This window comes from Sander lucioperca, chromosome 5, assembly GCF_008315115.2.
Source record: "Sander lucioperca isolate FBNREF2018 chromosome 5, SLUC_FBN_1.2, whole genome shotgun sequence".
NCBI lineage: Eukaryota > Metazoa > Chordata > Actinopteri > Perciformes > Percidae > Sander > Sander lucioperca.
In genome coordinates, this window is record NC_050177.1 from 12,128,841 (window position 1) to 12,142,196 (window position 13,356).

The following is a 13,356-nucleotide window of genomic DNA, read 5'->3' on the forward strand; positions in this document are numbered from 1 at the left end:
GGAAAGGCTGAGGTGACATTGACTCTCAAAGCAGAAGAAAGTTTAGCGGGGTTTGGGTTGTACACAATCCGAGAATCTGAGCCACAGTTGCACTTTCACAGATCCTCTTTTCAGCAGAGAGAAATTAAGAGGGAAAGACAAACCGAAAGAGATAAAAAACGCTCCTTGATGCAATCATTGATCACTAGTCAAAGTCCTTGATTCTGTCTAATGAGCTGCTTGTTCCTTCTGGGAGGGTGACTAATGAGAAAAACAACACTGCCTGCCAGCCAAACAAGATAGACCTTGTTATAAAAAGAAAAATATATGATATATTTGTGTTTAGCTGAAAATCCAGTAAGACAGTGATTCAGTTAGATACATATAAATGTAAATGAGCATGTACATGTAAATGAGCACATATATATATATATGCTTATTTACAATACACATCAAAAGAGTACTTTTTTTTGAGACCAATAGCTATTAAGGGGGAAGCATATATATCACTATATAATAAATATTAAACACCTAAGATCGAAACACCAAGGAACAACTGCAGTACAGCATTTTTTCTTAGTGTGGTAGTGCTACTAATAGATATAATATATTTCTTAGCGTAAGTCTCTTTGTAGGCCAATCTGCCATCTAATAAATGCAATATATTATTTCATGCATACTTCATTATGCAGTAATGAAGCAATCAAACAAAAAGTCAAAAGTGAGGGATTTTGCAGGTTTTACAGTATATATACACACACACAAATACACATGCGAGTACACCGTGATGTAGCTGGTAGCTGCTCATTGTCCTGATGTGACCCTCTTGGCTCATCAGGAAGAACTGCTCCACTTAAACTTTGTTGCTCCCTTATAATTGAATTAGTGTGCTCAATTATATCGAGGCAGGCCTGTCCTCATTACACAGCACTATTAAAGCTCGAGGATGGAGCTGAGGGGAGGAAAGCAGCAGGCGAGGAGCGGAGAACGGAGCTAAAAGTCATTTGAGTGAAAGTGCAAAGTTTCATTGCTCTAATCTCCAACGTGTCTGCCACATCTGTGCAACAACTGTGCCATAGTCCATGAGTTATGTCCCGCTGTATCGTCTCTGCCTTGCCTGTCCCTCTATGTTTGACTTTCCTTTGTGCTTCTGGGCCAAATGCCTTGAAAATGCTGAACCAGCAATTCGGCTGAGTTTTTCCGAAGCTCACTTCCCTAACTTCACAAGAAAACATCTAACTGAGCCAAAATGCTGCCAAACCACTTGCTGCAGGGGTCCCTGAGCTCAGCACAATGATCACACATCTGCCAAACATTTAATCACATTTGCATACATACACTGCAGGTATCTCCTCTTACTCCCTGTGTCTGTACCAAAGCTGCATATCTGAAATGTTCTTAATTCTGTCTCTTTGCCTCTCCATTTGTCCCTCCTCCTGTCTCTACCTCACACAGGAGCAGCGGAAGAGCCTCCAGAGTGGCTTCAAGCATGTTAATGATGGGGGTACCCAGCTGCAGAGGTGAGTTTACACACACGCATGCATGCACACGCACGCACACACACACACACACACTCACACACACTCAATAACACAACACAGAGATAGAATGAGCAGCCCTGCTCTTGTGCTGCTGTTAAAGTCCATTTCCCTGCAGATGGGACCAAGCCATCGCTGTTTAATTACTGATGACCCAGACTGAGATTGGACTTGTGTGTGTTCTCTGAATGTCCACTACACCCCTTCTCTTTCTCAGTAATCATCTGACCATGAAGCTCGACAACAACATCAATATCATCATGCCACCCATTGAGACCAATGTGTTGATGTGAGTATATCTTTTATCTACAGCTAAAAAAGAGCAATTGTCGACTTTAGTTTTGGTTCCATGCAGTATGTCTAATAGATAGAAAACTACCTCTCTGGATACTTGATTCGCGTATTTCTAACTATCTAAATCAGTTATTCCCAACCTATGATTCAAGACCTGTCAGTGATGCAGCAATATAAATCTGACTCGTTGGTGATTAACAGGATAGGAAAGAAATGTCAAATGTTTTGGTGACTTTTCTCCAATCTTCACATTTTTCTGTGAAATACTGAACAGTTTTCCCTCTTCTAAAAGTGATTCAAATGAAATATAAGGTTGTGTAAATGTGCACATCCCATGGACATACATAACTTTTCCAAACAGTTCACAAATATACATTACTTAATTGTAAAGGGGTCACAAGCTAAAAAGGTTTTTAAACTGTCCCGGTGGCATTACAGTAGGATTCGGTTGGGATGTACAATGCATGAATTTTTGGACTGATTCTGAGAATGCTCAGAATTTCAAAGAATATCCACCTTGTGAATTGACTGATTCTCTGTCAGACTATGTGATAGAACCCAGACGCAGACTGCAGACAGTTCGAAGTTTAACACAGTTTATTGATGATTTAGACAGTAACAGGATGGACTGGTGGGATAAACCTCTCAGGCGACAGAGCAGTATGTGGACTAGGGCAGGGAGACGAAGCATGCAGGACTGGTGACGGCAGGTGGAGAGTGGCGTCAGCAGGCAGCTTGAGAGACTGTAGAGCAGAGTGGTTCTCCTTCGAAACACAAAGAACAGCATACAGGTTACAGGCAAAACAGCAGGTAACCAAAAGTACCGCGACAGATACAAAACTGGACGTTCACCTACATGGCTAGACTTAACAATCTGGCGCCGAGCAGAAAGCAGCCACAGCTTAAGAAGCTGCACTGATGAGCCACGGAAAATAGGTGGTTGATTATCGATTGCCTGCAGCTGCGAGTCATCCCGGGAGTGGCCAGTCACACCCACTGCACTGAGAGGAGAAAGAGCGAGCAAAGGAGAGGGAGAGGAAAAGAGAGAGAGAGAGAAAACTCCAGGGAAGCCCAGCTTGTCACTTCCCCACTAGCGGATTTGTGACATTCTCAAGTGAATCAAGTCATTTTGGCAATTCCGAAATGCATTAAATCTAAAAGCTTGCATGGTCATTTATGCCTGTGTTTCTATGTTGCCTCTCAATCATTACGTGCAGTATCCAGCGGGCCTGGCGTGACTTCCTCCAGAGACAGGAAGTGGAGAAGAGGAGCCCCTCCCCACCCTCCCTCTCCTCCTCTGACAAGATGAGCATGTCAATCAGCATGACAACCCTGTCAGATGGCAGCACCCCAGTAAGTCAGACCTATGTCAGACATATTCTCCATTACAAATTCAAGGCACTCAGACAACGCTGTGACTGATGGTGTTTCCAGAGACAGTGTGTGTGAGGACATGTGTCTTTGCTTAGACACTTAAATAGAGAGGATTGCTAATGGACACGTGGTTGTTGCAGTTATTTTCTATTAGGCTTTGTACGCACAGACTTGTGTCATAAGTGTGTTGCATATATGAGATGTTACAGTTGGGCTGTTAAGAGTATTGTGCTGCCTTATGTGGAGAATATGGGACAGTGCGTATAGCCCCATTCCTGTCCAGAAGGGGGCAATATCTCTCAGCTAATTTCTTCGCTATGCAGACTCACAACCAGCTTCTTCTCTGGGACAAGAGAGTAAATATTCAAGGATTAGGTCTGACATACACACACTTTCTCTCACAGCAAAGACACACTGAGAATTGAAATCAGTGAAACAGCTATTCTCTTCAGCACATCGTCCCTTCATTTAACCAGCACGCAATAAATCACCGGGATTGTCTCTACTGCGTCTGTTCTTGTCATTATTATTCTATGCTAACGTCGTCTGCCGACTTGTGGCTGAATAGCAAGTGGGTGTACACTTCTCTACTAATCTCTGAGCCTGAAGTCAACAGGCAGGTTAAATCTCAGAGACAGCCGGGAGAGTTCTGTGTATGAGCACACTTAGGTGGTACTTGTCCACACAATCACTACAGAAAAAAAAGGTTTTACACAGAAGAAGACTGTTTGATTTGGATTCTTGTGGATAAAAAGGGGTCAGCTGGGTTATTATGAGTGAAGAGAATTCAAGTGGTGAAACACAGGAGTAAAAGAAATGTCAGCATGGTGGCCCAATGGTTAGCACTGTGGCCTCACAGCAAGAAGGTTCTGGGTTCGAATCCAGGTCGTTCCGGGCCTTTCTGTGTGGAGTTTGTATGATTGCGTGGGTTTCCTCCAGGTGCTTTGGTTTCCCCCACCATCAAAAAACATGTACTAGGTTCTTCAGTCAGTGCCCTTGATCAAGGCACTGGCTCAGATCTAGAGTTGGTGTCCGGGCGCTGTAAATGGTTGCCCACTGCTCCCTTTAGGCATGGGTTAAATGCAGAGAATGAATTTCGCTACATGTACAGTATGTGTGTGTGACAATAAAGTACCTTTAAATGTGTGCTCTCTTCAGAGCCGGTAGCTTTACAGTAACACGTGATGTGAGCAGCTGACTAGACTGTATTCAGGTCGAGACGTTTGTGGATAAAGTCAGGACGCACATGTAGACAACAGTGGTTGTGTTTGAGATCCTTTGGGATGGCCAGGAAATGCTTAGCTCAGTTATTCAGACCTTCTGACAAAGGCAGATCATCATTGAGAGATAAAGAGAGTGTGTGCGTGCGTGCCTGTGTGCGTCCGTGCGTGCGTGTGTGCGTACATGGTTAAGTGAGATAGAGGAGAGCGGAATAGAGGAAAGAAAGATGAAAAACAGATGTTGGTTCACTGGTTGAATGTGCTGACACTGTAGCTCCGCTCTCCTCCATGGAAAACGGAGGCTCAGCTTCTCCTCTCATAAGAATTCAAGATATTTATTTATATATATATATATATATATATATATATATATTTTTTTTTTTTTATTTTTTTTTTACCTGATTGATCGCAACGGTCCTCATGATATCTGCCATATTATCATAACTTTGTCTCGCTTTATACACTTTCTCTCTGTGTCCCCTTTTCTCTCTTTATTTTATTGTCCTTTCTGTAAAGTAATGCATCTGGTGAATGTGACAGCTCCACCCTGTTTGAATTTCTAACAGTTTTCTTTCTGTCAACCCAGCGATACATTCTCAATCCACACAAGGCTGGGTCTATATGCATTCATGGATGCATGCACACTTACACACACACTACACACACACACACACACACACACACACACACACGCAAGAAAGAAGACAAGGTGATGTGGCAGCCATCTCTAAAGTGATTGAATTTGTAACCTTTGGGCCTGTAACATCAGTCTTTGACAAAACTGTGCTGCATGACACTACAGTCATGTCTCTCTGTGTGTGTGTGTGTGTGTGTGTGTGTGTGTGTGTGTGTGTGTGTGTGTGTGTGTGTGTGTGTGTGTGTGTGTGTGTGTGTGTGTGTCTCTGTGTGTGTGTGTGTGTGTGTGTGCGTGCGTGCGTGCGTGCGTGTGTGTACATGTTAGCAGGTTTTTGTGTGTTTCTATAAGCAAGCTATTTTTTCATCCTCATGTGTTTTCAAGAGGGATGACTAATATTCTCAGCTGTGTATGTAGCAGTGGTGGCCTAGTGATTAAAGAAGTGAGCTTGTGACCGCAGACCGACAGGAAAAAATTTGGGTGGGGAAAGTGAAAGAGCAGCGCCTGTCCCTCCCTCATTACCACCACCAAAGTGCCCTTGAGCAAGGTCCTTAACCCCAACTGCTCCAGTAGAGCTGCTTAGTGGCCAGCAGATCAGACTGTGGTTGTACTGGGCAGCTTCCAGGTATGAATGTGGAACTGTGTGAATGTGACAGGTCGTTGTTGCAAATGAGAAGTTGTTCTCAATCAACATACCTGGATAAATAAAGGTTAAAAAAAAAACAACTCTTTACTGTGTAAATAATCTTTCACGTTGTAACTCAGCTCACTCATTGCAATGGCAATTCTGCAAAATAGAGCAGGTCTGGATATATCTCTTTATGATCGATCCCTTTGCTCCATAGCAACACCACAGAGGGAGGCAGAAATTATAGGTTGCATTAAAGAGGAACCTAACAAAACTCTGGCTTTTATGCCCAAATATGAATCAGCTGTCTAAGTTTTATTGTTTCATAATACTGCAACGCATCAACACACAGCCCCCCACCGCCCGACCACCTACAAGTACACACAAATGCACACACACAAGGGAGAGTGAACGCATGCACACACACAGACACAGGCGTGTGGACACACAGTACACTGGAGCTTTAATTTCAGACTGTCTAGATGATAGATGTCTTTTTATAACCAGACATCAATCAATAGTGTTTGGGGACTGGCCGAATGTTTTTCTAGCAGGATTGCCACTAAATTACTTGAGAAATGAGGATAAAAACAAACATCCAGAGAAGATCTATACCTATACAAGATGTTTGTTTTTTTTAATAGGTAAAACTTTAAAGTGTTTTAATCCTGGATTTCAGAATGAAGTCTAATCTCCTGTCTCACTTCTCAGTTTATTTGTGGCCTGCTTTTTGAGTATGAGAGCTGTCCATTGCATCAGTGCTGAACTGAGATATAGGATGTAGTAGCCAGGTTTTGACACTAGAGGGAGATCCTGTATCACAGTGTTTTTTATTGCTATTCTTGGGGAGTGATTGGACCAGTTGAAGCCGACACACAATTTCACCTCAAGATTGCAAAAGTAATATAACTCTGGTCATGTTATACCTGCTGTGTGTATTTGAATACTGGGTACAGGACACAAACATTGTTATTTTTGATTGTTTTTGCGTTTTAGTTAAACCTACATTGTGTAATTTTTTTAATTGATTCTTAGCAAAAACCCCTTTGTTCTTTCACAAATATGAACTCACTCATGTGTAATTACTTCCACCAAATAAACAAAGTATTCTCGTAAGCGTAGAATCTGACATTCAGAATCATTCAGAATACATACGAGCGAGTTGCTCGAATGACGGCCGCCATGTTGCGCCTCCATCTTAAAATACATTAGCCAAAGAGGGACATGCCTCCGCCTTTCGCCCTCTTACACTCAGTGACGAATGCCAGGGGGAGATTACTCGCCAGGGAAGCGAAAAAGAGAATTAAAATGACAACGTGACAGGCAAAGCAACAAGACCAAAGTTAATATTGGAGTGGCTAGAACAGCTGCGTGTAAATGATGGCGATACTAAGAGCTAATTTTGGGTTCTAGGCTAGAAAGTAATATTCAGTTGGTTGTCATATACAATTTCACCGCTAGATGGGAGAAAATCTTATACAATGTAGCTTTAAGGCATTTTTTTTGTATATCTGGGCTTCATAATTCTACACATATCCAACCTCAGAGCATATAATACAACTGGGTGCCAGGTAACAAGGGTGAAATGAAGGTACAGAATATGTATTTACTTTGTGGACTTGTGCAAAACATACGTGTCTTCCTGCATATATACATATAAACGTGTGTGTGTGTGTGTGTGTGTGTGTGTGTGTGTGTGTGTGTGTGTGTGTGTGTGTGTGTGTGTGTGTGTGTGTGTGTTGGCTGGTGAAGGGCACACAGGGACAGGTTAGCCCATCTGGCCTGCTAAGGTGCAGTGAGACTGGGCCGAGCAGAGCAGCACCGCCTTCCCCGTCTGCCAGCTGTCATGCTTCTCCTTCTCTGCCCTCTTCATCAATGCTCTCTTAATGTTCCCCTCCTCCTCCTCTTTTGCTGTCATGTCACAGTTTATTTTTGCCTCTGCTTTTCATATTTAATGTCTCTTTCTTTTTCTCATCTCTTTCTTCATGCTTCCCGCAGATCCTCTCTGAAGTTTTCTCGTTCAGCCTCTCACTCTTTGTTTTAGTCTCTGTCTCTTTATCACTTGCAAACCCACCTACTGTTCTCTTGGCTTTATCAGGTCATGCAGCTGCAGTAACAGCTATGGATGCCTGGCAGGAGAGATAAAAAAAAAGAGGTTAGGCAAAGTTTGGGGAATTTCCGTGGAGTAACTGTATGTCTACTCTTTGTGTACAGTACAGGTACTTAAAGCAGGAGTGGACTCCATAGAGATAAGAAACAATCAGCAATGTTTCACTACCCATTCAGGTCTCTGGGTTAACTTCCAGGTCGGCTTGGAGCTGTCCTGAAATAACCCACTGACTTTTCTGTAGCTGACTCAAATTCATCATTACACAAAGCATTCAGCAGATTACTGAGCCAGCAGCCTGCACAGACGGAACCTTTGTCAAAGCATTTAACCCCTCACATTCATTTTCTCCCATCTAATCCAATACGGAGTCCAAATTGTTGCCCTGTCACTGAGCTCGCATGATTTTATTCCCGACAGTCTTTTTCTATTCACTGTACAAGCCAGCCTTTCATTAATATAGATTGAAGAAAGCAGGAAAGGTCACATATTGTATCACCCCAGGAGAATGGTTATTACAATCAGGCCTCAGCATTGTTATTGTATGAATGACCCTCAGACTCACTGTGCCCCCATTCTGTTGTACATTCACCTCATGGTTGTACCATTCACTGAAATGTAGACAAAGACGGCCCACCAGTGTTCAATTAGTCTGCCAATGGAAAAGAAAAGTGCTTTTATGTCACTCTTTCTTTGTTGATAGTCTTTGTTCAATGTTGTTGAGCTATTTATCTAAGGTAAAATCACAGTTTATATTAAAATAAAGTATATAAACCACTAGCAGTGTTTACACAGTCAAGTCAATTGTATTTGTATAGCCCACAATTGTAAATCATGCACTCAAAGGGCTTTACAATATGTAGAGCATATAACCCTCTATCCTTGTTTCAGAAAAGGAAAAAAGAGACCACAGAGGAAATAATAAATCATAAATAATATTATTAAACTTAGAAACATCCAAGTACATCAGTAGCAGCCAGTAGCAGCACACAAATCATTATTCTTACAGGAGTTTTTAATATGTTTAAGAAAAGTACCACTTTGAGACATGCCATAATAATCTTGAAGATAGTTATTTAAATGAATGTCTGTTAAGTCACTATCTATCTCCGGATGAGGTAACACCATAGACAGTGAAATAAATGGACACAGCGACGCCATAGACTTGGATGGAGACCAGTGAAGTCACTTTTCCGGTGATGGCTGAGCACAGCCTCAAACTGAGCTTGACGACGTAGATGTGACGTGAGCAACCTGTCTGAAATTTGTAAGTCTTCTGGTAGCTGTGCCAAGAGGAATCTGTTTGTGGATAAATGTTACTTCATATGAATTCACTTGCCACATACTGAAGTATTTCCAATCCATCAAAACGTTGCTGAAATATTTTGTTCCGATGCTTTTCATGGACTCTCTATGGGCTTCTCCCTTGACTGTATGCCTCCACGTCCCCCTGATTGCCTGCGAGCTTCTCCTGACTATACAGTAATTTCTTTACTGTGCGACAGAATGTTGTGACATGTTATGACACAGGTTATGACAAAAACGGCTGCTACGGGGCCATAACGTGAGATACAAGGTAATGGAGCCTTTTATACGTTGTTGTGTTTCTTTAGAAATAAACAATGGACAAATAGAGTCTTTAAACACTTCAGATGTAAAGTTATTCACTGTCAAAGTGACGCCAAAATGAATGGGAGTCAATGGAACGCTAGCAGAAGGTGATGGCTTGTTAGCCTATGAATCTCCCCATAGGAGGTACGCTTTTCAGATGCTCGCTTACCCCCTTGGGTAACACAACAGTGATTGAGCCCGGTGCACAGTTAGTGACGCGTTTTGCATCACCCAGCAGTGGTTGGTCCGCCAGAGTGGGTAGGTGGAGCTAACTCTACAGACTCGCTCTTCAAATCACTTGTGTGTGAAGCAGCGTACTGTGACCAACTGCTAACTGACTGGCATCACGCAGGCAACACTGTTTGGATCTCTGGAAAGTGAGATCCAAAAACACACCTGCAATTACTGCTTATCGCCATAGGTGCCGCCAAAGAGATCGAAACGGAGATCTTCCAGATTGTAACTAATCTGGAAGATCTATATGCAACGCAGTAATCACTTATTTTGCAAACCCCGGTACTTTGATACTGCAGATCATGTAGAGTATAAACCTTCAGTTTCCTAGACACAAGGACATGCCTTGCCGTGTACACTGTTTTCTAGAACCACACAATTATTCTTAATCATTACAATGTCAGCTATTAAGCCAGCGGTCTACTGCACGCTGTCACCATTCCAAAAAAATGGCATTTCCTAATAGCCTTTCCCCACTTCTCTTCCACCATGGACCAGAACATTCCTGTGATGATTTATGGTAATTATGCAAATGAAACTTAAGGCTTTGGAAATTAATGCTAACCCCCACCACTCTCTTCGCCACTGGAGGATGGGTGTAACTTGAGCCAATGCTTTTACAATCCTGTTACTGTAATACCAGGGACAATGCAAAAAGCCTAGGTCAGGCGATTAAGGATTCCCTTGAATTAGTTTAGGTTTATTGGAGCCTCATGGAGGCGATTCACGTGTTTAATCTTTTTTTTTTTCATTCATTAGGTGCAAATTGATTGAAGAGGCAGCCTACACGTGGGTTTAATACTCTTTTTCTTGTTCCTCTGGAGTGATGCTGGGTCTGTGGACTGCATATTTAATTGCCATAATCCCTCTTGTCATAATAACTCACCTAGATAAGATGTACTGTATGGTAGCGGTGCATGTGTGGGTGTGCTGGGTCTCTACTGTGAGTGACAGCCCTGGCAGGAAGAAAGAAGACTTGCTGTGACACACCAGCCAAGGTATTGATTGACAGAATCATTAGTGACCTCTCACCACTCCATCACCACCCTATGTGGAGAGAGTCTGACTCGAGATCTAGAAGCTACAGAATTTACATCCTCTGTATCCTGTGACTGCAACCAAAATTGACTAAAAACAATACTAGCCGTTTCTGTCCACTCCAGCTCTGGCTTTCTTTGTAAATGCCTGCAGACATGTGAAGGACATTCATATGACTTTTATAATTATGTATTATGGAGATGGAGCCTTCAGTGCGATAATGTCTGATGGGGGGCAGCGAGGTCTGACGCTCTGCTAATCACCTGCCAGCGTCATGTCAAGTCCAGCAAGGGACCTTTCACACCTGGGACATGTCATGTCATACACTCTCTGAGGTAATACGCATTATGTCCATGTGACATGCTGGACGTGATATGTGTGTGTGTGTGTGTGTGTGTGTGTGTATGTGTGTGTGTGTGTGTGTGTGTGTGTGTGTGTGTGTGTGTGTGTGTGTGTGTGTGTGTGTGTGTGAATGTGATTGGGAGGATGGAGGTGCACATGCACACAATCTCAATTAGTCAAAGCCTGTAGCATGTTTTTTCAAGTGCCTAGAGAAGCCATTTAAAATGAGTCACTTCAAAAAACTGTATTATTTTGTATTGAAATCTACACTATACTTAGATGTTTGTAGGACAGTTGTTTACAAATGATAGCAGCCCTTGCTTCAGAGTGGTCATGTTGCATTTGCATTGTCAAGTAGAATCCACAGGGGGTCACTGTTCTGCTTTGTTGGGACAGACCAGAAAAATAGAAGCAGGGAGTAGTCCAGGTCTCGTGAAACCCTGGGTCAAAATGCATCCAAGCTCTGTTATGGAGGGTGTTCCTCTCCTTTACTGGACATCAATACAGTATCCATCTGGATTTAAAAGCATGCAGATTCAGAAAAGCTGGCCCAAATTGTTGAAACCAAAGAGACTCTTGATGATGTTGTGTAGACTCGAGGACACTCTCAGTCACCGAACACCCCCAGTCACCGAACACCCCCTTCTTTTTCCCTCTAATGCTAGTCAAGGGCCTCTCCTTACAAGATAATAACCCATTATCAACAAATTTGTAATTAAAAAAGAGAGGTGATCTGCTGTTTTGTATTTCAGTGTCTTATCTACAGTAGGACCCACTATCTCTCTCTCTCTCTCTCTCTCTCTCTCTCTCTCTCTCTCTCTGTGTCTCTTCTTTCTTTCATCCTCTGCCTCTTCTCCTTGAGCCTTTTAATTTCACGACACTTCAATTAAATATTTAAGTGTTTCAGGATTACGTCAGACTTATGAACAAGCTGTTAGGTTTTTCCAGCCTGCCTTCTATATATATTTCTTTCATCTTTTTTTCTTCTTCTCAATTTCACTTGTGTATGCCATGTAAATACAATTGCATCCCCAAAACATGCAGGAATGAAGGCAGTACATCAGACATTGATGATAATAATGAAATCTGCTAATTGTAAACCATGCTGGATCATACCTTCAGTAGGATTTTACCCCCAGAACTGTACTCCAATGACTGCACTGATGCTACAATATACAACATGTCCTACACATTCTGCATTGCATGTAGCAAGTCACCTATGCAAAAAAATGGTTACTTATTGTTGTGCACTGTTGGTTGATGTAAATATATTTTTTTGTTAATAGTTTTAAGTTTTGCAATGCATCATCCACACCAACAATCTACAATAGTTAACAATGAAAATCACTGAAATAATGAAAGAAAATGTACCTGGTAAATTCATATAAACAGTACATTTTTGTTCTCATGGAAAATGCAGTTAATGATAATAATGAAATGAATCCCAAACATAGTGTATGTTATAATACTTTTCATTAGAAAAAGTACTGCATGTTTTACTGTACTGTATATAGCATTAAGGCAGGTTGTATCTTCTTTCTATCTTTAGTTTTTGTGCCTTCCATTCTCTCTCTCTCTCTCTCTCTCTCTCTCTCTCTCTCTCTCTCTCTCTCTCTCTCTCTCTTTCTCCCTTTTTCTTATACCAGGAGTGCCTTTATGTCTTCTCCGATCCCACAACCACCACCACGTTATCTCATTGATCTCTACTTGCCCAGCAACACTTACATAATTGATCATTAATGTCTGATTGAGGACAGTGGTGATGTGAAGAGCAGCAGATTGATACAATTATGAATCATTTTAGCTCTGGAATCTATTGATTGGGGCTTTGCAGAGGTAATCAAGGGCAGATTAGCCACATGCTGCAAAGTATCAATCTTGACTCTGAAGACAGTTTTCATGTAAGATTTCTGAACTGTAAGTGGGTCATTCAGTAGATGGGACACAATTCGCTGATGAAAGCTGGTAAACATGAATTACATGTTAGGTCTCTCTATATTCAGACAGTAAAGTAGGACTTCATGAATGTAAGAAATACTATAATATATAGTTGTTGTTTTTTTCAGAACACATAGTGAGAAAGGGGAAGAAGAGAAGGAACATTGGCCACCAAACCAAGAGATGAAATCCAGTCAGTTCTTTTATTTAGCGTTTCATCTGTTTAATGTTTAATCAGTTAGTTTTGTAAAATGATGTATTGCTTTTGCACATTTTTCCTGCTTGTTTTTGTCTGTTAGAATAACAAGTTGCTACTAATGTTATGAATGGATTTGAATGAAAATTATCAGAAAGAATGGTTATTGGGCATGATAGAAATATAGATTTTTAAGTAAAAACACAATTTGAACCTGGCATTA

At 41.7% G+C, this 13,356-nt stretch overlaps 1 protein-coding gene across 1 annotated transcript in view; it reads left to right on the top strand.

Moving 5' to 3' along the window:
• The window catches only part of schip1 (schwannomin interacting protein 1), a 228,776-nt gene that overhangs the window by 65,382 nt on the left and 150,038 nt on the right, over positions 1-13,356 (top strand). Inside the window, exons 6-8 of the mRNA XM_031301048.2 lie at positions 1,435-1,499; positions 1,735-1,806; positions 3,029-3,164. Of these exons, the coding sequence (XP_031156908.1) occupies positions 1,435-1,499; positions 1,735-1,806; positions 3,029-3,164 (273 nt within the window). The remainder of the gene's footprint in view (positions 1-1,434; positions 1,500-1,734; positions 1,807-3,028; positions 3,165-13,356) is intronic.